Source organism: Podarcis bocagei, assembly GCF_964188305.1.
Source record: "Podarcis bocagei genome assembly, chromosome: 7".
NCBI classification, from domain to species: Eukaryota; Metazoa; Chordata; class Lepidosauria; order Squamata; family Lacertidae; genus Podarcis; species Podarcis bocagei.
Genome location: NC_138132.1, coordinates 34,439,703 through 34,467,587, shown reverse-complemented (window position 1 = coordinate 34,467,587; position 27,885 = coordinate 34,439,703). Strand labels below are relative to the sequence as shown.

Sequence of the window (27,885 nt, the reverse complement as noted above, 5' to 3'; positions counted from 1 at the left end):
CCACCTGAGGCACTCCTAGTAGACATTTTTCCCGCTTCACCTTGAGACCCGCCATCTGGAAACGGTGCAGAACGGTGCGGAGGCGGTCCTCGAACTCCTCTGGTGTGGGCCCGGCAATCAACACATCATCGAAGAAGGGGGTGACGCCAGGAATCCCTTTAAGGAGAGAGTCCATTAGATTCTGGAATATGCCTGGTGCCACGCTGACCCCGAATTGCAGCCGCTTTACCCTGAACGCTCCTCTGTGCGTCACAATCGTCTGTGCCTCTGCTGTGGCCTCATCTACTGGCAGCTGTTGATATGCTTGGGCCAAGTCCAGCTTGCCAAAAATTTTCGACCCAGCCAGGGTGGCAAGGACATGGCTGACCACTGGCACTGGGTATGCGTGGGCCGTGAGGGCCTTGTTTATGGTACATTTGTAGTCTGCGCAGATGCGGACCGAACCATTAGGCTTGACGGGTGTGACGATTGGGGTTTCCCAGGGGGCATTAGGCACCGGCTCCAGCACTCCTTGCTCCACGAGTCGGTCCAATTCCTCGTCTATACGGGGTTTCAAGGCGAACGGGACCCGGCGGGCCTTGAGCCTGACCGGTCGTACTGCGGGGTCAAGCTGTAGCGCAATGGGGGGGCCCATATACTGTCCCAATTTCCCATCGAAAACCCCTGGAAATTCCTTGCATATGGCGTCCACGTCCACTTGTAAGCTAGTGTGGTTTACCCCGGTGACAGCTAGCCCCAGTGGTCCAAACCATGCCAATCCCAGTAAGCTAATGTAGGGGCCCTTGACCACAAGCAAGTCCAGTTGCCGCGTCCGCCCTCGGTATTGCACCCTGAAGGTCCCCACCCCCATTGTGGGGACCTTACGTTTCTGGAAGTCCCGGAGGGTGAATGGGGCCGGCCTGAGTTTGGGACCCCCAGTAGGACACAGTTTCCTTAAGGTCCTTGCCGAGATTATGGATAGAGTTGAACCCGTGTCAAGCTCCATGCGGCATGGGGCCCCCTCTATCTGTACCTCTACATAAATTTTCTCTACGTTGGGGTGGGGCAACTGGTATACCTGGCAGTCCGTGAGCTCCGTCGAGTTGCCTTGGTGCGTTGGGCCCCGGGACCTGGGGCTCTTGGGTTGGTCATCTGATGCCTGGTGTCGGGTGGGCCGAGCCCGACACACCCGGGCGATGTGTCCCGATTTTCTGCACTGCCTGCACTCTGCGTTGCGGAAACGGCAGGTCCTCCTCTCGTGCTCTCCCCGCAGCTTGCGCAGTTTCCTCCTTCTCGTCGAGGCAGCTGTGGTTTGTGCGCTGCTTGAGTGCGCTGCTGTACTCGGTGCACCTCCTCCCTGTCGGATCCTGAGTCGTCGGTGAGGTCTTCGTGGTGGACCCTCGGTTGGGATGGCAGGCTCAGCCGTGCCTCTTGCGTCAACCTCTCGGCAGCTTCCATTGCTAGGGCCTCCTCCAGAGCGACCTGGAACGTTAGGTCCTTCTTAGCGTAGAGGCGTCGTTGCAGCTTCTCATCCTTCAGTCCACCGACGAGGCGGTCACGAAGCATGTTCTCCAGCTCTGAGAAGTTGCAGAACCGGGCGGCTTGGCGGAGAGAGGTCACAAACTTCAGTAATAACACTCCTCCAAGGGGCACAGGGTGGTGCTAAGATCTTCCCTCTTCAAGACATAGAGAAATGGGCTCTTCTTTCTCCCCCACTCAGAGATTCCGCCTCTCCTGCCTCCCCTTCCTTTTCTCAGCACATCTTTAACCTTACTGTATGGTAAGTGAAGGCGCTCCCTCCCAGGGGTGAGAGATTACTAGCTTGCTCTTGCCTTCCCCCCCTCTCCTCTTGCTGGTGGAAATCGGGGGGGGGGGGAATCTTCCTGTAGAAGAGCAGCCTGTGTGAATTGCCTCTCCATCCCTCCCTGGCCTCCACTGATTGGTCTCAGCTGCAGTTTAAAGGATCAGTGACCATCCTGGCAACAGAAAACCGTGGGAAAGAGGCGAGACTGATAAAGCCCTGAGTTGTTTCAGGAAAAGAAGGAAAGAAAGAAATGGGGGGGTGGGGTGAGGGTGGGGGTGGGGGTGGAAGAGAGAGACCTGGCACATCATGTTTCTGCAACTCTGCTGCACTGGAGGCTGAATAATTTTTTAAAAAGATTTTTCAAGGCTCTTGGCTGCAGGAGAACACTTTCTTCAAAGGACTATTGACCAGGATCAGTTAGAGAGCACAAACAGAAGGCCCCAAGGTGGTGGAGCTGTTAGGGCCTAAGGGGAGAGATTACTTTGCTAACCACACCGAAGGATCTCAGGGCCAGCAGCAGCCCACACAACAACCATAAACTACAAAGCACCAAGAATGGAAATAAACCCTGCACAATCTTAAACATGTACCCCAGGATCCTCAGCAGCATTTCAAAGGACTCTGGGATGCACCTTTCAGCTAGGGGCATAGGAAGCTGGCTTATACTGAGTCAGACCCACTGGTCCAGCAGTGTTGTCTACACTGACTGGCAGCAGCCCGCCAGGTGTTTCCTCCCAGCCCAGCCTGCAGATGCTAAGGGACCTTTTGCATGCAAGGCAGGGCTGTACCACCCTCCAGGGGGGAAGCAGTTTGGCAACTAACTGCAGCTGAAACTGAAACGCTGAAGAGCCAGTGACAGTCAAAATAGACAATACAGTACTGAACTAAATGAACCAGTGGTCTGGCTCAGTACAAAACAGCTTCTGTTGTTACTCTTTCATTTTTGCCTTTGGTAAAGAAATGTGGCAGACTTTATTTTGTTTCAAAAATTTGATTCTCTAGAGGCAGCAGTGGAACAACAGGATAAGGTGTGTGTCCACCACAGGAAACAAAACTTCTCTCCAAAAGCACTTCCTGCTTCCTTAAAAACCATTACCTGTCTCTAGCTGGGCACTAACGAAAACTCATTCCCCGAGAAACATGGTGCACGTTATATGATTGATCCCATTATCATGGCACATTTTCCTTGTTCTGGACAGAAACAGAATTGCTCTCCACTGCCAGCAGCCCTCCCCATACAGCCTTTCTGCGCTTTCTCTGAACTTTTTTCATGTCAGCTCAATTACAGCGCAATTGGTTACATGTTGTCTCTAGGATTACTCTGTGTTATGAGTGCAGCAGAGACCGCAAAGTGACTTAACTCCTTTATAATCAAATCCACATTCCTGCCTGCCAGAGCTCCCAGCCTGCAGTGTGGTCAGAAGCCCTCTATGTGCCAAGCAACCCTGCTCCTGGATTAGCTCGTATTTGTAATGATATGAAACAGATACTGCTCTGAGTTACTCACACTTCAATTGCAATGGACACCACAGAGGAGAATGAATGAGAATTATTAATGGCCTGATAAGGAAGTGCCCAGTTAAATTAAAATATGCTGTCAATAGGATTAAATGAGAGGAAAGAGACAGAGATGTTCTAGTAGATGAAGCACACTTTCTACATCATAGGAGCCAACTTCTAGGGGCTGTGGGGGCTTCGGCCCCCTCAATAAAATATTTGAGGGGGCTGGGTCCCCACAAAGTTGCTGTGCATTGCCATTTAAATGGTGTGTGTGTTACCTCTGTTTGACATTTTCCGCTTGATGGGGCCAAGATGCTAAAGGTTCTGAAAGCTGAGTCGTATGCGGAACAGTTGAGGTAGTTGGGTATGTTTAGCCCAGAAAAGAGAAAACTGATATGAGATATAATGCTGTTGTTGTTGTTTAGTCGTTTAGTCGTGTCCGACTCTTCGTGACCCCATGGACCAGAGCACGCCAGGCACTCCTGTCTTCCACTGCCTCCCGCAGTTTGGTCAGACTCATGTTGGTAGCTTGGAGAACACTGTCCAACCATCTCGTCCTCTGTCGTCCCCTTCTCCTTGTGCCCTCCATCTTTCCCAACATCAGGGTCTTTTCCAGGGAGTCTTCTCTTCTCATGAGGTGGCCAAAGTACTGGAGCCTCAGGATCTGTCCTTCCAGTGAGCACTCAGGGCTGATTTCCTTCAGAATGGATAGGTTTGATCTTCTTGCAGTCCATGGGACTCTCAAGAGTCTCCTCCAGCACCATAATTCAAAAGCATCAATTCTTCGGCAATCAGCCTTCTTTATGGTCCAGCTCTCACTTCCATACATCACTACTGGGTATATAATATATATAATAAGGTAAAGGTAAAGGTACCCCTGCCTGTACGGGCCAGTCGTGTCCGATTCTGGGGTTGCGCGCCCATCTCGCTTAAGAGGCCGGGGGCCAGCGCTGTCCGGAGACACTTCCAGGTCACGTGGCCAGTGTGACGAAGCTGCTCTGGCGAGCCAGCACCAGCGCAGCACACGGAAACGCCATTTACCTTCCCGCTAGTAAGCGGTCCCTATTTATCTACTTGCACCCGGGGGTGCTTTCGAACTGCTAGGTTGGCAGGCGCTGGGACCGAGCAACGGGAGCGCACCCCGCCGCGGGGATTCGAACCGCCGACCTGACGATCGGCAAGTCCTAGGCGCTGAGGTTTTACCCACAGCGCCACCCGCGTCCCTTATACTTATACTTATTATATTAATATATATAATAGCCAACTTCAAATATCTGAAGGGCTGCCGCATAGAAAACAGTTTTCCATTTGCCCCACAGCTTTCCCCTGAGAATACGTTCTTTACCTCTGAATTGGAACAAACAGCAATCTGTGAAAATCTGATTGGCATTTGCTCAGATTCAGCAGTAAAACACCGGTTTACCTGGGGAAAGCAGCAGAAGCAGGAAGGGTGGGGGGGAACTGCTGGGGCCGGGACCTGAAAAGCCCGGACCAGAGCCTAGAAACATGGCACAAAAGTGGGGATGAGCCCCTGCATGCAAACACACACACACACACACACACACACACACACACACACACACACTGTCCTGACAGGAAGCCTCCCTTCATTTCCTGTCCTTATCTCTAGCTCTTTTCATTTTCTCATGAAAGTTTAAGGACAGGAATAACACTTAAATCCGTTCTTCTTGAACTTTACCAAACGGCACCAGATCCTTCTGCCTCTCTTTCTGGTGGTTCAGCAGCACCCTCTTGTGGCACCTGTTTGGATTTTCTAATTCAGGTCTGCTAGCTGACAGCACGGGTGGCGCTGTGGTCTAAACCACAGAGCCTAGGGCTTGCTGATTAGAAGGTCGGCGGTTCGAATCCCCACAACAGGGTGAGTTCCCGTTGCTTGGTCCCTGCTCCTGCTAACCTAGCAGTTCGAAAGCATGTCAAAGTGCAAGTAGATAAATAGGTACCGCTCTGGTGGGAAGGTAAATGGCGTTTCCGTGCACTGCTCTGGTTCGCCAGAAGCGGCTTAGTCATGCTGGCCACATGACCTGGAAGCTGTACGCTGGCTCCCTTGGCTAATAAAGTGAGATGAGTGCCGCAACCCCAGAGTCGTCCGCGACTGGACCTAACAGTCAGGGGTCCCTTTACCTTTAGCTGACATATGCAGGTAACGCACATCTTATGCAGGGGTTACATTCCAGGTATGGTATGCATATGTAAAAACATGTATATTTGGACCACCTGCTTGGGAGGAGGCTGTTCCATGCATTTGCAACTACATTTGGGCCAGAATACAATATGCTGCCTTAAACCCTTGAGAGTCGTTCAACCATCAACTGGGAGGCTGACTTCCACTGCCAGTTTCAGGAATAGGAGAGTCCTCAGGCAAGAGGCCTCAGGAAAGAACACAGAGCTGGCAAGCTGAGAATTCGGTCCAACTGCATCTGATCTTTTTGGCTGTTTTATGTAGACTGAAAAAGATGGATCTGCTGGGACAGCCCTGGCCCCTCTGCTAATCTCAGCAAAAGCCTGACCTCACGACTGTAGGGCTGCTTTGGGCAAATGCCAAATGGAGGATTCCAGTGGTGCCCTGGGCAGGTGCTGCAGACTCTGAGCTTTCATTTTAAAAGAAAGAGTGTTGTCCCCAAAGAAGGCAGCTGAATAAATCACTACAGTGGTACCTCGGGTTAAGAACTTAATTCGTTCTGGAGGTCCGTTCTTAACCTGAAGCTGTTCTTAACCTGAGGTACCACTTTAGCTAATGGGGGCTGCCGCTGCGCCGCCACCGCTGCACGATTTCTGTTCTCATCCTGAAGCAAAGTTCTTAACCCAAGGTTCTATTTCTGGGTTAGCGGAGTCTGTAACCTGAAGCGTCTGTAACCTGAAGTGTCTGTAACCCGAGGTACCACTGTAATGGATGTAGAATTATTGTGGGTTTATACAGTCCAATAGTCCTGCCTTGAAGGGAAATAAAGCATTAACTTTTGATGGCTTTAAACTGCCTTCTTTTCTTAAGTTCCACAGTTTTCATGTTAATTATTCACTACCTGGGTTTTAATTTTTTAATATTTGCATGCCCAGAGTACTTTGGGCATTTCTGTAAAAAGAAGAGTCCTTAAATCATACATTCTGTACCAATAAAGCAACAAATTTAATGTTAACAGCAATGTATTGAAAAGAAGAGGTTGAGTCCCCTCTTGAGCACTAAAAGAATCTCAGATGGCAGGGGCACCCACAGGAGTCTCTCCAGTGAAGGATTTGAAGCATGGGTCACCAACTTGGTGCCCGTCAGCGCACATTCACCTGCAGAGGTCTTCCCTGGTGCCCTCAGCTATCATCGCCCTCACCTCTCCCTGCTGAAATTAGGCTCAAAATAGCCAATCTAAGGCATTTTCCCAAGCCAAATTGCAGTGCGGCAGGAGACAAGTACAGGAAGGCCTACCAGTGGGGGTGGCCTATGAGGGCAAATGGGGCACTGCCCCACTAACCTCAGTCTTCCCTCTGCCAGAGCCCACCTGACCTGTCTTCTCACTTGCAACCTGTCTAGAGAGTGGCAGTGCCCGTTGGCTTCCTCCTCATTATTCACAACTTTGCCCCTTGCAGGGAGGTGGATGGGGACAAAGTTAGATTGTCTGTGTGGATACATTTCCTTGCTTTGGAAAAGGAGGTCTTTCCTTGCAGTCTCATGTTGTAAAGCCCTTTCTGATGCTCCCATGGCAAAGGCATGGATCATGTCATCTATAAATAGTGGGCACTGTCACAGGAATGTGATGCCTGGCAGAGGCTTCCAGTGATCTTGCAAGAGTGTCAAGCCAAGGCTGCCCTTGCCTTCCTGGTGCTGTGCCATCTTTCATCCTGCAGAGTTCCCACCATCTGCCAGTCTCCTTCAGATTCTCTTTCCCCAAAGCAGCACAGCCAGGCCTCTTTTTCTTCCTCCTGGTGCAATGGGGCTGCTGGCATGCCAGTCTCCTTGCTTCACAATACTGGAACAACCTGTGGAGAACTGTGGTTCTCAGGCATCTACCTTCAGCAAATCCCTTGCATCCTGCCCAACATTTCATAGGCAAAATGTTTCCCCTAATACAAGCATTTTTGTAAATATTGTTTGAAGAACTGCATCACAAAATTCATATGTGAATCTTGAAGAACAGCTGTCTTTTGGTTCTCATACGGTTTTGGGAAGTGAAAGTTTGATATATTGATTAAATGCACATTGAATGGGATTTCTCCTCCATCTCTAGTCTGGCCACACCCACTTTTGGCCAGACTCAACTTTGGAGGGTTAGTCCTTGGGCAAAAAAGGCTGGCCATCCTTGTTGTAGTATTTATTTCCAGCTATTTTGGGGTCTTAATGGAGAGTGGTCTTTCCTTAGAGCAGTGGTGGCCAAACTTTTTTCAAAGAGGGCCAGATTTGATGAAGTGAAGGGCCGTGAAGGCCGACCAAAGGGCCAACCAAAGTTAACCTTTTTTTTAGGATTTTACCCCAGGAAATAAACTGCCACAGGGGCCAGATTAAATTGACCGGTGGGCCAGATTAGGCCCCCAAAACAGACTTTGGACATGGCTGCCTTAGAGCATATCCAGAGTGCAGAGGGGATGGATCGTGGTAGCTAGGCTGTCTTTCAGGGCAGCGTGTCTTCCTTCGCTGGTCTTCCCTGAAGATTATGAGGAGGAACCTTGAGGTGAGTTTTGCTGGGATACTGTCCCTGAAAGCCATTGTCTTCAGATAGCAGAGCAGAGACAACGGCCTCTGAATCTTGAGTGTATGACAAAGCGTGCCTCTTATCAAACGTTTCAGTAGCTGGAAAGGCAATGGTGCCAGATGCTCCTTCTCAGAAATATGGGTGTGCAATCTGAGTGGGCCTTCTAAATTTAACAGGCCTAAAAATAGGCAGAGCTTGGGTGGGATTCAAATATGCACATTGGATGGGAGGAAGCCTGAGGCAGTGGGGTTTTTTAGCCCAGGGCAGAACCCAAATGCAGAACTGGCAATGAGAAAAAGGTGGCATTTGTGCTCACGTTGGCTTTGAATACACTTCTCAAATGGTGGGCCAAAAACCACCCGTAACAGTCCCACAGCCTATGGGGGCTCCTCACTCCTCTCCCCCCCCCACCCGTGGCCATGCAATAGTTTTCCAGTTGGATGGGTGCCAGCACCAGCAATTCCCTGGATGCCAAGTGAAGGTGGCCGGGAGACAGAGATGTTGGCGAGGGGCGGGGGGGGGGAGGTCATCCTCCTCCTTCTCTTCCTTTGAGGGAAAGAGGCCAAAGGAAGTAATAAGGAAATTTGAAAGCAAGGGAAAAGGTTTAAAAAAATAATACTGTAATAAATTAGGAATGAGACTGGAGAACTGCTTCTGTTAAACTACCTATTGCAGGGGTGGAGAACATTTTTTTGCCCAATGGCCACATTCCTTCTGAGGGCCGCATGCCAGTGCTGGGTGGGGCCAGAGGCAAAAGCTAGCAAAACAAGAAATGTACATTTTACGTTTGTACAGCAGACTAGTTCCGACACACATTCACACACACTGCTCTGTCCTTCATCCTGGCAAGCAAGAGTCATGATCAGAGTTCAAGGCAGCCAAAAACAACCAAGGAGGGAGTAAAGCAAGACCAGCAAGGAGGATGGGCAAGGGAAAGGGGTGTGGCTTGGGCAGAGTCCAAGGGCCAGACAGATATGCATTTGCACCCCACTTCACGGCCAAGGTTCCCCACCCTGGTCTACAGTGTACGAATAACCCAATACTAATGCCCAATAACCCTCCAATGGCAAGATGTGGTGGATATTCTCCAGTAAATGGTATGATAACTTGGTTTTGATTCACAAGAAAGGGAAAATTAGTACTATGCTAGAGGGGGTGTTGCTGTCACCTAGTTCCCTGTCACTCTTCCAAGTTTCTAGTCCTTATGTTCAAGAGCACTTCAGCTTGCTATCAACATACCAATGATGAGTTCACAAACAGGAGGGGGAACGAATGGTAACATAGACAGAATTTATTACAGATAACACACCCAGAAGGACAGACAGTCATTGATTGCATTGTTTCATTCCTAAGCAAAGCCGCCAGCAGACACAGAAGCACGACCTTTCGCAGCCTCCGCCTGCTTCCACTGTGGCAAATGGGCAGTCAAGCAGGGAACGGCTCCCCAGATATTGCCCCGTGTTAACAGTACAGCCCATGAGCACAGCAGGGAAAATGCAACACTGGTTAAAAACGGAAGATGCCACATTATTCAATAGACCTCTGGAGCCCTGCTGAAAAAAACAGGGGGTAAGTGGTGGAAAGCTTCCAGACACACTTGGAATGGGAAGGTTCCAGATTGTGTATTTATCACATTTATAGCCTGCTTTTCCTCTAAGGATGGTGTATGGGCATAGGGGTGTTAGGTTAGGCTGATTGAGACTGATTTTTCAGTCTCTAACAGTGACCAGCAAGGCTCAGTGGGGATTTGGACCTGCGTTGTCATAGTCCATGTTCCAGCACCATCCACTGCAGCACACTGACTCAGGAACACAGCTTTCATTTACTGTCTTTTCTCAAAGCACTGAGAAATAAAAAGAAAACACAGATCATCCTGTGCTTGCTCTCTCTCCTTTTTGCTTGGGGTGGGGGTGGGGAATGCTGAGACATGGAGCATTAAAGCACAGGCCTCTGTCTGGAAAGAGCGAGGCAAAATGTAAGTGTGCATAAGCTGGCTAGAGGTGAAGCAGATGCAGATTTTAGGTTGGGGCAGGCATGGAGCATTTACAAAAGCCACATTTGATGAGCAAATTGGAAGAATGAAGCAAACTTGCATTCATATGTGTGTTTTGCATAATTATTTAGCTTCTGTTGGCCATGAGAGATTGGGGAAACATAGGAAGCTGCCTTATACTGAGTCAGACCATTGGACCATCTAGTCCAGTACTGTCTACTCTGACTGGCAGAAGCTCTCCAGGATTTCAGGCAGAGGTCTCTCAGATGCCAGAGATTGAACCTGCGACTCTCCACGTGTAAGGTGGATGCTCTAAACACTGAGCTGTGGCCCTTCCTGATAAGAGTTCTTCCTGGAAAGAGTTTTATGGAGCATTTTTTTCTGTTGGCAGGCCTCCTTCTCAGTCAATCTCTTTGAGGGGCCCTTGGACAATCCATTTGTGATGGGCCCCATTGGTCATCACTGCCTTTGACCGTTTTTAGGGTGCTCCATGTGGGTTGGGCACATTGTTGGGGGTAGTCTCAGGAGGTCACCCCATGGTCAGCCTCACCACCCAACCAATGCTGGCTCTCCGAGGCTTCTGATTCCAGATAAATTCCATCAAGGAATTGCACACATGCTTTTGTGCTCATCCTTGCAAACATAAGAGCTAGAAATTGCTGTTTTTCTTTCAAAACTAGTGTTGAAAGCTGGGAATTTCACAAGGCTTAAATTGGCACCATTAGCAAATTCTGCACAATGCAACTGTTGAAGCGTGTAATAAAACACAGCCCCCTTGCGGCAGCCCGCAAGAAAAAACAGTACATATCATGAATATTCAAGAGCAAAAGGTGACAATCAACCTTGAAGCATTGTGAGTGGATGGCAGGGCAGAAGCAAAAGTCTACTGACAGCAATGGTTGCAGCACAAGGTTATGGTGAGGCAGAGGGAAGAGCATTTCTGTAAAGTGCAATGTGTACAGGTAGGTGTAAGGAAGCCTTCTCCCAAACAACCTACCCCAAACAAGACACCTGCCATCCCAACCCTTTTGGTTCTAGTCCTCATGGAAGGTGTTCTAAACTTTTCATCTCTCCATAGAGATGTTGCTCTCAGTGTATCAAAGGCTAGCCTAGCCCAGTCCCGCACTTTTCTGCTACTTGCTATTCTCATTTTGTTTCGCCTGTGCCAAGCGCCTGGATTTCTGAGCCACCCCGTAAGGGACATGGGCTGCGATGGTACCCATCTCCTTTGCCCCTTCCACATGGAACATTTGGTCATCAAAGAAGATGTGCGGGCGAATCTTCTCCAGCAAGGGTCCCTTGGGGGCGCCGGCTAGGAAGAGGGCTTCGTCTGTTTCCAGCCCCCAGCTCCGGAGAGTCTTTAGGGCACGGGCTCCAGAACTGGCCGCGCTGCGTGCCGTGACGAGGTATGTGCGGATGGGGCACTCCAGGCGCAGCCCCTTGGAGTAGAACTTCTTCTGGAGCTTCCCAAGAGCTTCCAAGAAACCTTTCAGTGGCCCCTGGAGAGGTGAACAGACAAGGTCAACCAGAACTTCCTTCTTCACTCTCCATACAGTTGGAAAATAAACCTCTCTGGCTACCCACACAGAGTCTGCAATTGTTGCAAGGGGCTGTTGCCATAATACTTCTGTGAAAGAATAATGATGAGTCCCCATTTTGTATTTGTTCTTTTTTTGTATAGAATGGCTGCTTTCTGTAAGACCAGAGGCTGGTAAAGATGTCATTCTCCAGATATTCTGGGGCTCCCAACCCCGCAAGAAGCAAAGCCAATGGCCAGGTATGATGGGAGTCTGAGTACAGCTCCATCTGAAGGGCCAATGGCTAATTTAAAGATTAGACACTGGGTTATTTGGAGGATGTTCCTTCACAGGCAAAACTAAACTACAGTGGTACCTCGGGTTAAGAACTTAATTCGTTCTTCTCCTGAAACTGTTCTTAACCTGAAGTACCACTTTAGCTAACGGGGCCGCCCGCTGCTGCTGCGCCACTGCCACACGATTTCTGTTCTCATCCTAAAGCAAAGTTCTTAACCTGAGGTACTATTTCTGGGTTAGCGGAGTCTGTAACCTGAAGTGTCTGTAACCAGAGGTACCACTGTACAAGCACAAGGAGAATGGCAAAGGAATCCTAATGACTCTGGGAACCTGGAACTACTTAGTAAAACAACTCTCCTGCCCTTCTCATTGGCGAAGAGGTTGGGATGGGGAGCTGGAATGGTGTATGTAATAAGTAAAGCAAACAGAGGAAGAGCTGAGAGGTAGAAACCAGAAAAAGTCAGGATGAAGAGTGCTGCAGAGAGCCTGGGCTCCATGGAGAGAAGAAACAAGAAGATGCACAGCCTGTGAAGAAGGATGAGCTGAAAGAAGCTGCTCTATGGCAGGAATGGGAAAACTTTGGACCTCTGGATGTTGCTGAGCTACAACTCCCATCAGCAAGTGTGACCATTGGCCAAGGATGATGGGAGTTGTAGCTCAGCAACATCCAGAGGGCCAAAGGTTGCCCACACTGGCTCTATTGCTAAGTACTGGCTAAAGTAGGGAGACAGTCTAAGCAAGGTTTGAATGATGCAGTTTCCCCCCATATAATGTTCATAGCCTAATTGCTCTTATGGTTGAAAGATTAAACTGTTTTAAAAACAGTTACAAATCAACTAAAAATAAATTTCAGAAATAAATTCACCTCCTCTTCCTCCTCATTGTGGTTTGCAAAAAAACAAAAACACTGCCAAAGAAGCAAGCAAATAGGGAAATAAACAACCTGCCTGGCTCCTGAGCTCAGCCAGCTTGTGGCCATCCCAACATTTCCTGATAATGCATTTCTGGGTATTCTCAGTCATACCTGAGCCAGAGGCTTGTTCTCATAAGTCTTCTCATGCTCAAAGAACTTGTCAAGGCCATGAGCCTTCACAATCTGCTCAGACTCGTCTGAAAACAGCACGGCGTCTCCATCGAAGGCTACACGCAGCTGGTTCTCTGAAACCTGCACGTCCCTGTTGGAGCTGAAGATGGTGGCTGCAGCAATTCCTTGGGGAAAGAAGAAGAAAAGGATCTAGCGGCACTTTCTAGAAGCTCAGCTTCCTGGTGGCTCGCACTTCAATTTCTGCTTTTAAAAAAATATGTAAAGGTCTGTAAAACCCAAAATGCTATATGAGTTATATTGGAGCAAACTAAACAATATCCTCAATGTGGTGTATATGTCAGAGTGTGTGATGAATGTTAGGCGTGGGGACCTGTCAAACGGACTGTGGTCAGGCAGAGTTCTCTCCAGTCTTATCTGAAGAGAATAGCTCAGTTGGTAATCTCAGGGTTGTGGGTTTGAGCCCCACTAGGGCAAAAGATTCCTGCATTGCAGGGGGTTGGATGAAATGACCCTTATGGTCCCTTCCATCTCTACAATTCTATGATTCTGTCAAGGAAGCAAAGCAACCCAGCACCATCCTCAAAAGGAAGTAGCCCTAAGCTCAACCGTTTCTTCTAGGCAACTTGATTCTGCATGTAGTAAACAAGCTCTTGCTTCCCAGGCATCCATCCCACAAATTCATCTCATACCACAGGCGGTCACCCTACCTACTGCTATCATAATGGGAAAGCCTCATAAACCTATTGTGAGCCCTCCCAGGATCATGCAGTCTGCTAGGGGAAACAGAGTTCAAAGAGCCCACATGACTGCGCGTGCAAAACTAGAGTACCTGGGGTTTCTGGGATGGAGGGAGGAGAGTCACAACAGAAAAAATAGTTTAGGTTTTAACCCACACGTGCCAACAGACCACACACTCGCACACACGGGTGACTTCCTACTCCCTTTCCAACAGCAGGCGAAGGACAACAAACACCTTCACTCACCCTCTTCTATGGCTTCACTCACTTTCTCACAGTCAGATGACAGGTACAGGTTGGTGTGGTAGGCCTTCAGGTAGCAAATGGGGCTGTTCCCACCTGTCATGCAAAACCTCTCGATGAACAGGTCTGGAAGAGAGAGCAAGAAGAAGAAAACATTGAGGGGAGGAAGAGAGAGGCCTTGGGAAGCGCAATCCACCAGCGGATGTAGCACCTGCAGTGGTTCCTTGGTTGCCTTTTGACGCCAAAGTTTTGTTGAGCTGTTTGTCAGGAAATCCAGGTGGCATCTTTCAAAGGCAGCACTCTGATGTACTTAATTACCTAATTTACTTCCCAAAGCTTACCCAGCTTTGGGAAGGCAGTGTGAGGGCTGTGAGGGTGCATCAAATGTTGCTGAGGGCCACCAAAAAAGGCCTGAAGGGCTGCATGTGTCCCTTGGGCTGTGAATTGGACCACCCCATTCTAACACCATCACTCAGATACATTTACCAGGGTTCTTTATGGGATGGGGACTCAAGACAGTTAGACTGGTATAGAAGCAAGACAACTTGGTAGTTTGCAAATAGGTGACAAGTAACCCATCAATTGCTTCGGTGCTTCTGGTCAAGGGAGGTGGCTTCCAGTTACTCACTGTAATGGTTGATGCTGTTGATCAAGCGGACTCCCACCTGAGCGTGGTTGTTAGTCATGAGGACGATGTCGAAGAGCTCTTCGCTCTCTGGGTAGAGCACCCGCAGCTGCATGTTAACAGCTTCCAGTGCCTAGAAAGTCAAAGATGGCAGAGCAGTCTGGCCAAGAACACAACCGGACTTCCTTAAATAAAACAATAAACAGGTGGGGGAAGGAGGCCCCAAACCATCAGTACAGTACTTACTGTCAGGTGAACAGCTCATCTTTCAGATACTTTACATCCTTTTTAATCAAAAGCATGCAAAAGAAAAGCAGGGGAAGCCCTGATTGTGTACCTGAAGCTGCCTTATATGGTTTGGTTCTTCTATCTACCTCAATATTGATTCTGACTGGCAGTGGTTCTCCAAAGGCAGAGAGAAAGTCCCTTTTCCTGCTCACCTGCCACCTGATCCTTTCAGGTCAATGCTGGGAACTGACCCTGGGACTTTCTGTAATGCAAACCATGGGCTCTCCGACTGAGGTCCCTCCCTAAAGCACTGTTAAGCAGATCCCATTTCTCAAAGCAAAGAGAAGTTTCAGGGGTTCCAGTGCTTGCTGGGTTTCAGTACCCTTTGGAATGGGGGTCACAAGAAGGATATTGGTGTTTAGTAGTATTTGCACATAGATGGTAGTATGGCATTAAAAACCCCAACAGACTCTCCAGTGCCCAGAGTCTTACATTAGACCTTCAGGGAGACACCCAGCACAAGGATATTGTAGCATTGCAACAGACCACGACCCACATTTCATTGGATCAATCATAAAACCTCCGCCTGGGCTAATTTACTGATAAGTGACAGCCAGCACTTGCTTCATCCCCTTATCTTGAACCCAGATTCTGATGTTTCCATCTGGAGGTGAACAAAATCATCAGAAAAGGAAAAGACCTTGACGAAGGGGAAGGCTGCTCCAGGCAGAAAGGGCTCATTCTCGTGATCCAGCTGGAATTTCACATAGGCCTCCACACCCTGCTCATTGTAAATCTTCTGCTCCTCTTCCATACGGAAGAGGGCTCGCGATGACACAGCAATCGTGATGGCATTTTGGGGCTTTGGCTGCATGAGAGAAAGAGAAAAAGATGGTAGTGGCCCATGAAAGACAACAGGGCTATCCACGGCCATATTGCCTATGGCACCCAAAGGGAGCTTCTAAACACCAGGTGCTCCTGTTGAGGACAAATATCAAGAGATGATGGCCATCAGCTTCATATTCAACTTGTCAACATCCCAGAGCATCTGACTGGCCACTGCTGGATGCAGAATGGACTTCAGTTAGGTCCAGTAAGGCCATTCTGATGGAATTTTATGTCATAAAATTGTACATACTTTATATTATTCTAATTCAGCTTTACCCAGCCTGGTAACTTCCAAATGTCTGTGACTATACTTCCCATGGTCCTACTGGTTGGGTCTGATGGGAGTTGCATCTGGAAGGCACCAGGTAGGGGAAGCCTGATTTAATTCAATAATATAGTATATTGATTGTCATAGAATCAAAGAGTTGGAAGGGACTATGAGGGTCATGTAGTCCAACCCCCTGCAATGTAGGAATCTTTTTGCCATGTAGAGGAGAGACACTGCCTGCATATTTTTCAGTAGCAATATAATCAAGAGCTTCAGGTCATACCCACACCTTCTACTTAAAGCTAGGACCCACTCAGCTACAACTTTCAGAGATGACCTTGGCCAGTCACAGTCTCTCTGTCTAACCTGCCTCACAGGGTTGTTGTAAGGGTCAAATGGGGAAGTGGAGAGCCATGTACACTACCTTGAGCACCTCAGAGGAAAGGTGAGATATAAATGTAATAATTGGTGATACCCCCACCACCCAACATCATAATTTCCCAGAGGCACCCACATATATAAATTAGCACATGCAAATTTTATGCAAATTTTGTGGTTGAAAGCCACCCACAAAAATGAGGGCAGCAGCCCTGACATGGAGAAAAAATGGGGGGCTTGAAATATAAACTAAAATCCTTCCTGGGGGCATTATGCAGATATGAAAAACATAAAAAGTAATGGAACAGTGTTTACAAAATATAATAATGTATAACATTTTATCATTATCTCGTGCTAAATGAATAAAAACATATCAAGTTACTTTTGTAAAAACAATAGGGAAGATAACTTAAAATGCATTAATAAAAAGAAAAAAAGAAAACCAAATGAAAAACAAGACTCCTGGGGGGGGGGGAGCTGCCAAAAACCTCAATTAGCAAAATTTCAAGTGTAACCTATATCTGAAAACCATTATTATTATTACAATTTATTACCCTCCTTTCACCCCCAGGTCCCATTAAAACACAACATTACTATTAAAACACAATGATACACAATATTAAGAACAGTTTAAAACAACTTAAAATGTATACAGATATGTATAAATGTAACCAGCATACAAACAAGAAGAAAGCAAACTATATAACCAAGTACCTAACAATGGCCCTGCAGGCAGGAATTTTTCCCAGCCCCACCAACCCCATCTAACTCCCACTGACTGATAACTGGAGGAAGAGTCTGTACATCATACTAGAGATATGGCTTGTCTCCCATGGATGAGCAGAATTAACTCATCCCAGGAGTCACACTCTCTGTTCTGGGAAAGAGACCAAAGACAGCACAGGAAGTGGAAGTCAAGAGCTACAATCTTTTTTTTTCTTTTCCTTGAGAATAATTGGCACTTTGGGTCAAAAAGTTTGAACTGGACACTCCTGGGAGAGATAATATGTGCAACACTGCAAATTACTCCATATTTTCTTTGGCAGGATCCTGCAATTTCATGAGGCTGGTCTCTGCCCTTTGAAATAGCAGCACGATGGCTTTATTTATTCACTAGATTCCACTTCCTATAAAACATCTCAAAGTGCTTTAATAATAAAAAGCATATATAAACAATGTCCAAGTAAAAACAGTTCTAAATGCAATATAGATGCAGACTGAGGTAAAAAAAAAAAAAATCCACCGCAATGACCTGCTGAAAAAGGAAAGCCTTAACTAGGCAACAAACTGATGACAGAGGCGAATGCTTCTGCTACTGAATGGCTGCTGACTGGGCAGCTCTTGAAGGCAGACTGACAGAGCAGCCCTTAAGTTGGCAGTCCTGTTTGTTGGGAGATCCTGTCTGGTGTGCAAGTGCTAATGTGGACAGGCAAGAAGGACTTTTAAACCAGCCATGGATGGGGCACACAGTGCAACCCATTTCTTACCCCCACCTGCTCTTTTGCAAGCTTAATTCAGACCCCGCTCGGCACCTGAGCTGCAAGACCAAAACAGAGGTCAAAGACCTTGGGAAATCTGTGTAAAAGTAGAAACACCTTCCTAAGACCACCTCTCCACATTTCAAAAATGCAAAATATGAGGCATTATTGGGCCATTGGTTGTTCAAGATAGTCAGCTATTAACTAGTTATTAACATCCCTTCTAACAATAATTCTCAATAATGTGGGAGCCATGAGTTACTAATTAGCTAAAATATTATTTTAATAGCTCTTCAGGGGTTGCAGGGTGATTAAGTTTTACGATCCTCATATGAGGCCTTCATCTTCCTGCTCAGCTCCTGTTTGCACTGACTCAGCTTCTCCAGCGCTGAACACCTTCTCGCCTGAAGCATGCTCACATTTTCTTGGATGCCAAGATTCAACATCCATCGGACGGACTACGCTGACACCGTTTCCCCCAGTCCCCTTCTCTGTTCTCTTGCATGTGGCAGCCATTTTGTGTTATGCTGCACCCCCCACGGCAGCCATCTTGTTACTGACACCCATAGCAGTTTCTCAAAATCCCAGATTTTGCCTCCAAGTTGACAATTTGTACCACAGAGTATTCCCAGTGCCAGGAAATAAATGTTTTTAGTTGTAATTGCTGTTGTTGTTTTTAATGCCTTAACTATTTTAGGGGGGGGGGTTGCTTTGTTTTCAAACTGTGTATCAGCTTGCTGCCCCTAGCTCCTTGGAAAGGAAGGGTGGGATACAAATTCAAGGAATAAAATTAAATAATAAAAAATAATAATGGCTTCCTGCTGCAGTGCCCTTTTCTGGAGTGCCTCACAGCCCTGCCCACCTGTCAAAATGACCTTGGGTGCTGGGACAGGTTAGTACCCAGCCTACCCACCAAATCCTGTTTCTTATCCCTGCCGTAGGCATAACTCCCCTGACCTCTCCTTGCTACTACAGATGGTTTTAGCGTTGCTCTAGTTTTTAGCCCTCTGGTTTTTTCCCCTTTTAATTATTTGATTTTCTTGTTTGTGTCTGTTTTATTTTTGTTTGAGGCTGCCTTGAGAGCTCTTTCAAAAAATAATTATAATTTGGTTTAGTTGTCTCTGGCTGGCAAATGAGCCTGTTAGTTGGCAGAGCTGAAAAATAACTGATCTTGCTTTGTGTCTGTTGCTGGGATGACCCCACCCCAGTGCACCAATTGCCTTTGAGGTCCCGTTTTTGAGCCTTGACCTTATAAAAGTGACACGACAAAAGTTTATAAAATTTGACATGGCATGGAAAAAGTGGATAGAAACAAAGTTTTTCTCCCTCTCTCAAAACACTAGTTCTCGTGGAAATTACAATCAATGTAATTTCTGATTGTTTGTAGAGGGGATGTCCTCCTTCTCCATGCCAAAATGCAAACCCTTAAAAGAGATGTTTCTTTCTGATTCTGGGTCTCTCTTGCCTCCTTGCGAAGGGAGGGAACTCTGTTGCAACAGAAAGATAAAGATCTGCCTTGCTTTCACTGCATCCTGCCTCCATCCATTCATCTCTGACCAATCATAGAATTAGGGGCCTTGGTCCCTTGGGGAGTTAGGCAGCAAAAGCCAACCACCCCAATTTTTCTATACCAGCAGTAATGTACAGGCTCTCCATCTACATTCCCATTTTGCCTTTTGTAATAACAGGCATTTCACTAGTTAAGAAAACCATGCAAGTCTTACTCCTGCATTAATCTCTCTTTGTCAGGCTCCCTCTTATTACGGCAGACAAACCTCAGGACCTGTGACCCAGTGCACGTGTGACCTTCAGCAACCTTCAGCTCTTGCAAGGATGCAGGAGATGGCAATACTTCTGAGCAAGCCCCATTTATCCTAGCAACAGCCAAGGTTGCACAAGGTCAGGGAAATGCCAATGAGATGTCTGGATCTAGAAAGCAGCCCCTGGCTGGCAGGGAGGAGAGGGAAGGGGATGGTTGCATAAATGCAAACAGAACCTGGCAGATTGAAATTGGGGTGGAGAGAAAAATGAGGTCAGCTCTCTTCCAGGCCATCCTCTTGGGGGGGAATTGTCATCACGCCACTCCTTGGTGTGTGGAGTGCCTCAGGGTGCAATTCTCTCCCCGATGCTTTTTAACATCTTTATGCGCCCCCTCGCCCAGCTTGTCCGGAGTTTTGGGCTGGGTTGCCATCAGTATGCTGATGACACCCAACTCTATCTGTTGATGGATGGCCATCCTGACTCGGCCCCAGACACACTGACCAGATGTCTGGAAGCTGTGGCTGGATGGTTACGTGGGAGCCGGTTGAAGTTAAATCCTTCGAAGACAGAGGTCCTCTGGCTGGGGCGGGACGATATGGGATCGAGGGGGCAACTCCCATCTCTTGCGGGGGTGCAATTAGTGCCAGCACCGTCCGTTAAGAGTTTGGGTGTAATCTTCGATACCTCCCTCTCTATGGAGTCGCAGATTACAGCTATAACAAAGGCGGCATTTTTTCATCTCCGCCAAGCTAAGCAGTTGGCCCCTTATCTCTCTCGTCCTGACCTAGCCACTGTGATCCATGCGACGGTCACCTCCAGACTGGATTATTGTAACTCGCTCTACGTGGGGCTGCCCTTGAGACTGACCCAGAAACTCCAGCGGGTGCAGAATGCCGCGGCGAGACTCCTTATGGGGTCTTCGCTGCGAGAGCACATTCATCCGGTATTATACCAGCTGCACTGGCTCCCGGTGGAGTACAGGATCAGGTTTAAGGTGCTGGTTTTAACCTTTAAAGCCCTATACGGCCTAGGACCCTCGTACCTACGGGACCGCCTCTCCTGGTATGCCCCACAGAGAAACCTACGGTCTGCAAATAATAACATCCTCAAGGTCCCAGGCCTCAGAGAGGTTAGGCTGGCCTCAACTAGAGCCAGGGCCTTCTCGGCTGCAGCTCCAAACTGGTGGAATGCTCTGTCAAAAGAGACTAGGGCCCTGCGGGACCTGACATCTTTCCGCAGGGCCTGCAAGACAGAGTTGTTCCGCCAGGCCTTTGGTCAGGGCGCAGCCTGACTCCCTCCTCTGGCAACCTACACATAATTCTGCTTAATTGGTTGCCATCAATTTGATTTAATTAATTTTTATAATGAAATATTTTTAGATTGTGTGATTATTTTACTGATTATTTGATTGTTGTTAGCCGCCCTGAGCCCGGCTTTGGCTGGGGAGGGCGGGATATAAATAAAATTTATTATTATTATTATTACTCTTCCTCACTCTCTTGACTGGGGTGGAGGATTAAGTTTAGTAGAAAGATTAATGGAACAGAGAAGGGAGCAATTTGGTTACATTTGCTGGGTTTCTGATCCGAGCCTGGCATCCCAAAAGAGATCAGAACACCATTGCATTGTACTAGGAGAAAAGGAGGCAGAGTTACCATCAAGGAATGCAAGTTATTTCACAGCTGAAAGCTGCCAGGCAGCCAGAATGGAAGTGCTAGATCAGAGAAATGGTGCTCTATTAATCCTATTAACTCCAGGAGCCTCCAGGAATATAGAGTGCAGAGATAGTCAAGTGAGAAATGTGCCCCTGGGAGTAAAAAACAAAGGCATGGAAGTAGGGGGGGAGGCCTCCAGCCAGAAAACCTTGTGTCAGGTGCATAGGGATTGTGGAGGTCAAACCCAGACTGTATTTTGCAGGAGGGATGGAAGAACATACCAGAAATGTTTGGACAGCTGAAGTGCTCCATTGCCCTAGCGCAAGTGTGGGCAACCTTTGGCTCTCCAGATGTTACTGAACTACAACTCCCATCACCCCTAGCCACTGGCCACGCTTGCTGGGGCTGATGGAATTGTAGCTGAGCAATAATTGGAGGGTCAGAGGTTGCCCACAGCTGCCCTAGGGCAACAAAGGATATTTTCCATAAAAAGAGAAGACCTCGTATTTTTCAGCTGCTTCAGGTGGAATTTACAAGAGGATGTGATTTCAAGTTGTAAGAATTTCAAGTTGTAAGAATTTTTTAAAAGACCGTTTAAAAAGAAAGTGAATTTTCGCAATTAGGAAAGGGACAGGGGAAATGCACTGGAAAGTATAAGGTGAAGCAATGGTTAACAGGAAGGAGTATAAATGCCCTGAAAGCAGTTCAATAAAGACTGGATAATAGTCTGACCTCCATGTAAGCTTACAGCTCATTTACACTTACCTTTTGAACCACAGGTTCGGTTAGTGCTTTCCCACTCTGTGTCCAAGCACTTTGTTTTGTTACTTTCCTCAGGAAAACCCACATTTTAACACTGAAATGGAACAAACAGCAATCCGGGTTTTCTGCAGATTGCCTTTTGTTCCAAGAGCAGGTGTTTATGGGGAAAGTGCTGGGTGTGGGGAGGGGGGGGAGCATACACTCCAAGATTTCTCCAGTGAAAATAGGGACATCTTATTCCATAATCATAATAATTTTATTATTTAGTCCCTGCCCATCTAACAGGGCTGCCCCAGCCACTCTGGGTGGCTTCCAACATATAAAAATAATAATTAAACATTAAACTTTTTTTTTAAAAAAACCCTTCCCTATAGATGTCTTCTAAAGGTTGTACAGTTACCACTTATCTCCTTGGCTGAGGGTCGCATAACTCCATACCCTCCCACATTTCTCCAATGAAAATAGGGATGTCCTAAGGAAACCACAGTTTGATCTGCAGAAATCAACAGAAGAAGCTTTTTAATATAGGGTTGCCATATTTCAAAAAGTGAAAATCTGGACACAAAAGTTGTTGAGCTCTTTTTTTGGGGAGGCACTTCCATATGCCCGGGTTTTCCTGGACATTTTTGCCGATTTTCAGAAATTCAGCCCAGATACTATTTTCGACGGACAAATCCTGGATATGTCCGGAAATTCCAATTGTATGGCAGCCCTATTTAATACACAAAGACAAAATATTATCGCCCACTAATTAGTGTCACAAGTGATCATGGGAGAGCAATGAATTTGAGGCAAATTGAACTGGGGGTGATCAGGAAAACTGGGTAAGATATTAATTTGGGGACCAAACTGAGTAAAAATGACTTCATCTCGAAATGATTTGGCAGCCGTGAATGGGGTGGTGGTGAATGAAATGATTCTGAATAGGATCTACGGGGAAATTAATGGGGGATAAATTAATTGAAGAGGAACTGACCTGGGGTGAGTTGGTCTGTGAAAATTAATTTAAGAATTTATCTGGGGTGAGTTGGATGATAAATTAGCTGCCTGGCCTTCTATGGCATTTAAATTTGCATCAGTTAGATAAAGGCATCAGTTTGCATGAATTAGCATAAGCACATTTTATGCACATTTTTTCCAATGGCCCTACACTCCGTATATTTTACCTATCAAGAAAGGACCACACTTTGGACCTGAGCTGGATGGTTCTGTGACTTCCTCCCTCCGTCCCTGTGGCCAGCTTTCAGGCTAGCCTGGGGCCCTTGGGTGGGGGGCTGTTTTTCAGCAGTCCAATCTCAGCATTGCTGAAGTGGAGCCAGTCCGCGAGCCACAAGGGCCAGCCAGCTGGCAAAGGCCACCATCATTTGAGCTGGGAACCGAGAGGGGGAAGGGAAGGAACCTGCCTCACCAGAAGCTTAAAAATCTGCAGAGATGTGGAATAAAAAAAAACTGCAAGGGAGTGCCCCAAACAAGTACCAGGTACAGGGCAAACTAGATGTGAAAAAACCCACAAACAACCCCGTTTGAAAGGCCACCATAAAAGGTTGTGGAGGTGCAAATCTGGTCAGAGCAGTGCAGGATGGGAATCATTTCTCTTGCAGGTGGGAGTTGACTGGAGCAGTGCCCCTACCTCCTTTTGATCAGAAATTAAGGCCCTACCCATTCACTGTTCTGGAAAGTAAAAGCAGTCATGGTTTTCATTTGGCTATGGGTTCAGATAAAAACTCATGTATTTCTGCCAACAGTTGTTAGCACTGGGCCTTTCAAGCTTGATTCAAAAGGAAACTGTCTTTCCTAGCCTGGCACCCTCCAGATATTTTGAACTACAGCTCCCATCATCCCTAGTCTGCACAGCCTTATGGTGCTGGGACTCATGGACAGCAACTGCCCTCCCATGTGGAAAGATGAGGCAGTCGCCTCAGGAGGCAGAACAGCAAAATGGCCTGACCCAACCCTGCTCAGGAGAGTTGTAATCCAAAGCATTTGGTGGGTACTAGATTGGAGTCCCATTGTGTTTCACAGCTCTTTCTCCCACTAGCTGTTCACATCAGCACAGCTTCATTAATGTGAGATTCATATCTGTTTGTGTATACACCAAGGTTTTTACCCAATGCCAAGGTGCTCACACCTTGGCTAGAGGTGAATTAAGAGTGGCTTAAGTACTCCAAGCATGGCATCAAGCAGTAGTCTTGTATAACAAAGTCCAGGATACATGTGCATTTTGGATAACATCGTGTGTGCACAGTAAACAGGGATGCGAACACTACCCTGGACAGGAGACATGGGACCACAGAGAAGCAAATGATGAGCAGAAAATCTATGCAGGCTGTTGCAGACATATGTGGGCCAGATTTTACTCTCTCTCCCTGCAAGAGCTTTGCAGCCTGTTAAAGTATGTGTGAAGTAACTAAATGGACAGCTAATACAGCATTTTCCACCTGCCTAATGCCAAACAGTCAGATGGCTGGAGTGGTGACATTGTGAACTTTGGAGATGGATAGGTATGAGTGATGGCTCTGCCCATGGCTTGTGAAGCACTCCGGCACAATTCATATCCATTTCAGTAAGGTTTATATAGGTGGCCTTGGCAGGTCCTCGCCCAGGTTAGTCTGTCAGGTGATGCCAGTTGGACTGGCTGTCTCCAGCAGTCATGTTAGAAAGAAACGCTGATACTCAGGCTACCCTGAGACATCTGGCACTCTCCTGCAGTAAACAGAAGGACCAGCCTCAGATAGTGATGATCCACCACATCATCCAGAAATAATACTTGGGAGTAGCAGTTTTTAAGCCTGCTGTTAGAAAAAGTAGATGTGGTACCATGAGACATGGTGTGTGTGTGTGTGTGTGTGTGTGTGTGTGTGTGTGTGTGTACACAGACACATCCACCTGCTGGGCATATGAACTGGCAAAGGGTTCTTAACGGATGGAATGTGTGTCTCAGCCCGCAAGGTTTTGACCTTGGTCACCAGAAGGAAGAGGGCAACTCTGTTTTCATGGCTACATCTACTCCTTACTCCCTTCTCCTGCTTTATCTCTGCAGCTGTCATGGGCCTCTTCCATGCAAGCGAGAACAGCATCTTCCAGGAAAAATAACATTCTTTGCTGAATGCCCGTTATCTCGATGATGCTGTACAACATGTGCCTTTGATCCATATAAAGGTACCTTATACTGAGTTGGATCATCAGTCCATTCCAGTTGGTATTGGATTGTATTGGATTGTATTTAATTGTATTTATATGTTTTCTTCTTGTTGTGACCTTACGTCATAGGAACCAATTCAAAACTGAAATGAATAACCATCATAGATCGAGTATAGACCTGTCTGCTCTGTCTAAGAGTAGACCCCTCGAGTCTAAGGCACCCTTCCCCAACCTGGTCCCCTCCAGATGCTTCCGATTACAACTCCCAGCTGCTGATCCAGGATGGGAGTTGAGCGAGGGCAACTTTCCCAGGCCTCTGCAATCTTTTAACGGGACATGCTGCAGGCTGGGCCTGCAAAATCTGTGTTCCACCTTTGATCTGAGGGCTCTCCCTTCCTTGTGGCCATAGCAGGTGGGCCTCCCTCCACCATACATCGCCTATTTTTATTTTATTTATTACATTTATTTATTACATCCCACCTCTTTCTCCAAGAAACTCAAGGTGGCATACATGGTTTCCCCTTCTCCATTTTTATTCTTACAACAACCCTGTGAGGTTGGTTAGGCCGAGAAACAGTGAATGGCCAAAAAGGTCACCCAGTGAGCTTCATGACTGTGTGGGATTTGAACCCTGGTCTCCCAGCCTTCCAACACTCTACAGTTGGAGGTAGCCAAGCAGGGAGATTCAACAGGTTCCCTCAGCTGACATTTCCTATTCCCGAGGATGGGTTTTCTCTCTTTCTCCTTGCACCCAGCGTGTCATATTCTTTATATGTACAAACATGCAAGTAAACAAGCCACCCTGCCAGGCGGGCCACCTGCTGACCCTTCCTCCCGCCCAAGGAAAGAAGAAATCTCTTACTGATTTGGGTTTCTTTTTGGGGGAAAGGTTTTCATAAAACGCCCGGGCATCTTCCCATCCCTCCTGCTTCGGCTGCCCTCCGCCGTTGGCTGCTTTGCTGCCGGAGTCTGGGGGCGCTCCTCTGCTCTCTGGGGGCCCAGCTCTTGCCGGGTCCATCTTCCCTCCTCTCTGCCCTTCCAGGGGAGCAAGGTGGCAATGGCAACGAGCAGCTTGTTTTCCTCTTGTCACAGGACTGCCTGCCCGCCCGCGATCAAGAGCCGGTAGCCCTTTGGATGCAGCTCAGCAAACGAGGATGAATCAGGCAGCAGCAAAGTCGCTGTGCCTGTGTGTGTGTGTGTGTGTGTGTGTGTGTGTGTGTGTGTGTGTGTGTGGCGGCGGCGGCGGCGGCGGCGCGGGGGGGGGGGTGCAGGCACGTGTGCACAGATTGCCGTGTGTGCCCGTCCCTCAGAGAAAGCTCTTTATAAGGGATCCCATGAACCTCCTGGGCGTCCCTCGTTGCCAGATCAAGTGGCCGAGTCACTTAACCTCCTCAGGGCAGGAACTGCTGCAGCTACAGTACTGGCAAGCTGTTCCTGGTCCTGTTGCAGGGAAGTGTCCCCCCCCCCCCCGGCAATCTGGAGTGTTTCACTGCAAATCAACATGCAATCGCAGTTAAAAGGAGCTGGGCACTGCAAATAGTATATTCCTGAGAGAAAGAGAGAGACTTCTCTAAAAGCTCCGTTCATGTTTTAAGCATGAGAGCAGGCGAATAGAACTAGTTAGCCTATATAGAACTAGGCTGGAGAAAGAGGGTTTCCTCCCTTTTATAATGCTAGAAAAGCACCAGGATGATCCAGTGAAGGTTGAGGGAGTCAAGGCTGACCAGAAGCAGCTTTTCTTCACACATCAGCACACAGCTTGCACTGTGGAACTCCCTGCCACAAGGTGCAGTGATGGCCACCAACTCAAATGGCTTTGAAAAGGGGATTACGCAGCTGCATGGCTATTGGTGCCTTCCACTACCAATGGGAATGTGTGAGCTAGAAGGCTGATAGGAGTGTTCAGGCAAGTAAAATGAGAAGGGACTCTGAGGTATGGCTGTGACTTTGATCTTTCTGCACAACCTTCTAGGATTGACAGGATTCTCTCCCCCACCCCCACCCCCACATCAGATCTTCTTTCGGTGTCTGTGTGCTACGTGTGTCAGTGTCTCTGTGTGTACTGAAGGGTCTGTGTTTGTGTAAATGTCAGAGGCCACCCACTGACACAGGTTGCCAGGAGCAATGCTGTGCGCCTCAGCCCCCAAAAGGTTCCTCTACACCTGTGGGAAATATCAGTTGGGGGGGTTGCCTGTGAGGTTCCCTTCGTGGCATCTGGTGGGCCACTGTGGAAGCAGACATGTCAGCCCAGATGGGCCTTTGGTCTGATCCAGCCGGACTCTGGCCTCTGCCTCTGAATCAGGAGGCTCCACTTTCCTTTTCTGACCAGTTGCTGCTGATTAGACATCTTCTTTGTGAATTCACTTTTCCTCCCTCTTCTTTTCAATCTAGCCGGAATAAGTTCTCAGCACTAAAGCAAGGGTCTAATTTCTTTGCCAAAGATGGGACAACCACTTTCTGCCAGCTGGATGCTTTGTGCAAATGGAAATGTTCAAGATGCTGAATTTTGCATTATATAGCAAACACAGCCTTCACAAGGATGTGCCTGGGAGACACACCACAGTTTATTGATACAAAATTGTATACTGTTTAATTGTCAAAAGCTCTAAGGCGATTTAGCTGGTTCTAGCTACCTCGATTTTCTGCCTTGCAGGCAGCTCAATGGACTCTGTAGCTCACACCATTCCCTTACTGCCACCTGCCACCCACCTGGAGACCAGCACAGCCAGAGGCACCCACAGGTGTGAACTGCACAGATGCAAAATGAAGCAGACACTGTACAGCTGGTGCAGCTGATGAGGACTGAGCCCTGCTGCATCTTTAAGAGATGCTGCCCAGAAGAAGATGCCAGGGATGGCTACGTTTGCCAAGATCCTTCCCTCTCCTGCA

At 47.7% G+C, this 27,885-nt stretch overlaps 1 protein-coding gene across 2 annotated transcripts; it reads right to left on the bottom strand.

The window, feature by feature from the left end:
- Positions 1–9,256: 9,256 nt before the first annotated feature.
- On the bottom strand, positions 9,257–26,398 carry NT5C1A (5'-nucleotidase, cytosolic IA). Of its 2 annotated transcripts, none has more exons than XM_081202498.1 (6): positions 25,859–26,398; positions 15,366–15,533; positions 14,441–14,570; positions 13,816–13,938; positions 12,812–12,996; positions 9,257–11,472 (listed from the first exon to the last, which is right to left on the bottom strand). In XM_081202498.1, exons 1-6 carry the CDS (start codon positions 26,012–26,014, stop codon positions 11,107–11,109), a joined length of 1,128 nt encoding a protein of 375 aa, XP_081058624.1. In that variant the 5' UTR covers positions 26,015–26,398; the 3' UTR covers positions 9,257–11,106. The 2 variants fall into 2 exon arrangements, with proteins under 2 accessions (XP_081058624.1, XP_081058625.1); XM_081202499.1 differs by lacking the exon at positions 25,859–26,398 and adding an exon at positions 18,097–18,586.
- Between the last annotated feature and the right edge of the window lie 1,487 nt (positions 26,399–27,885).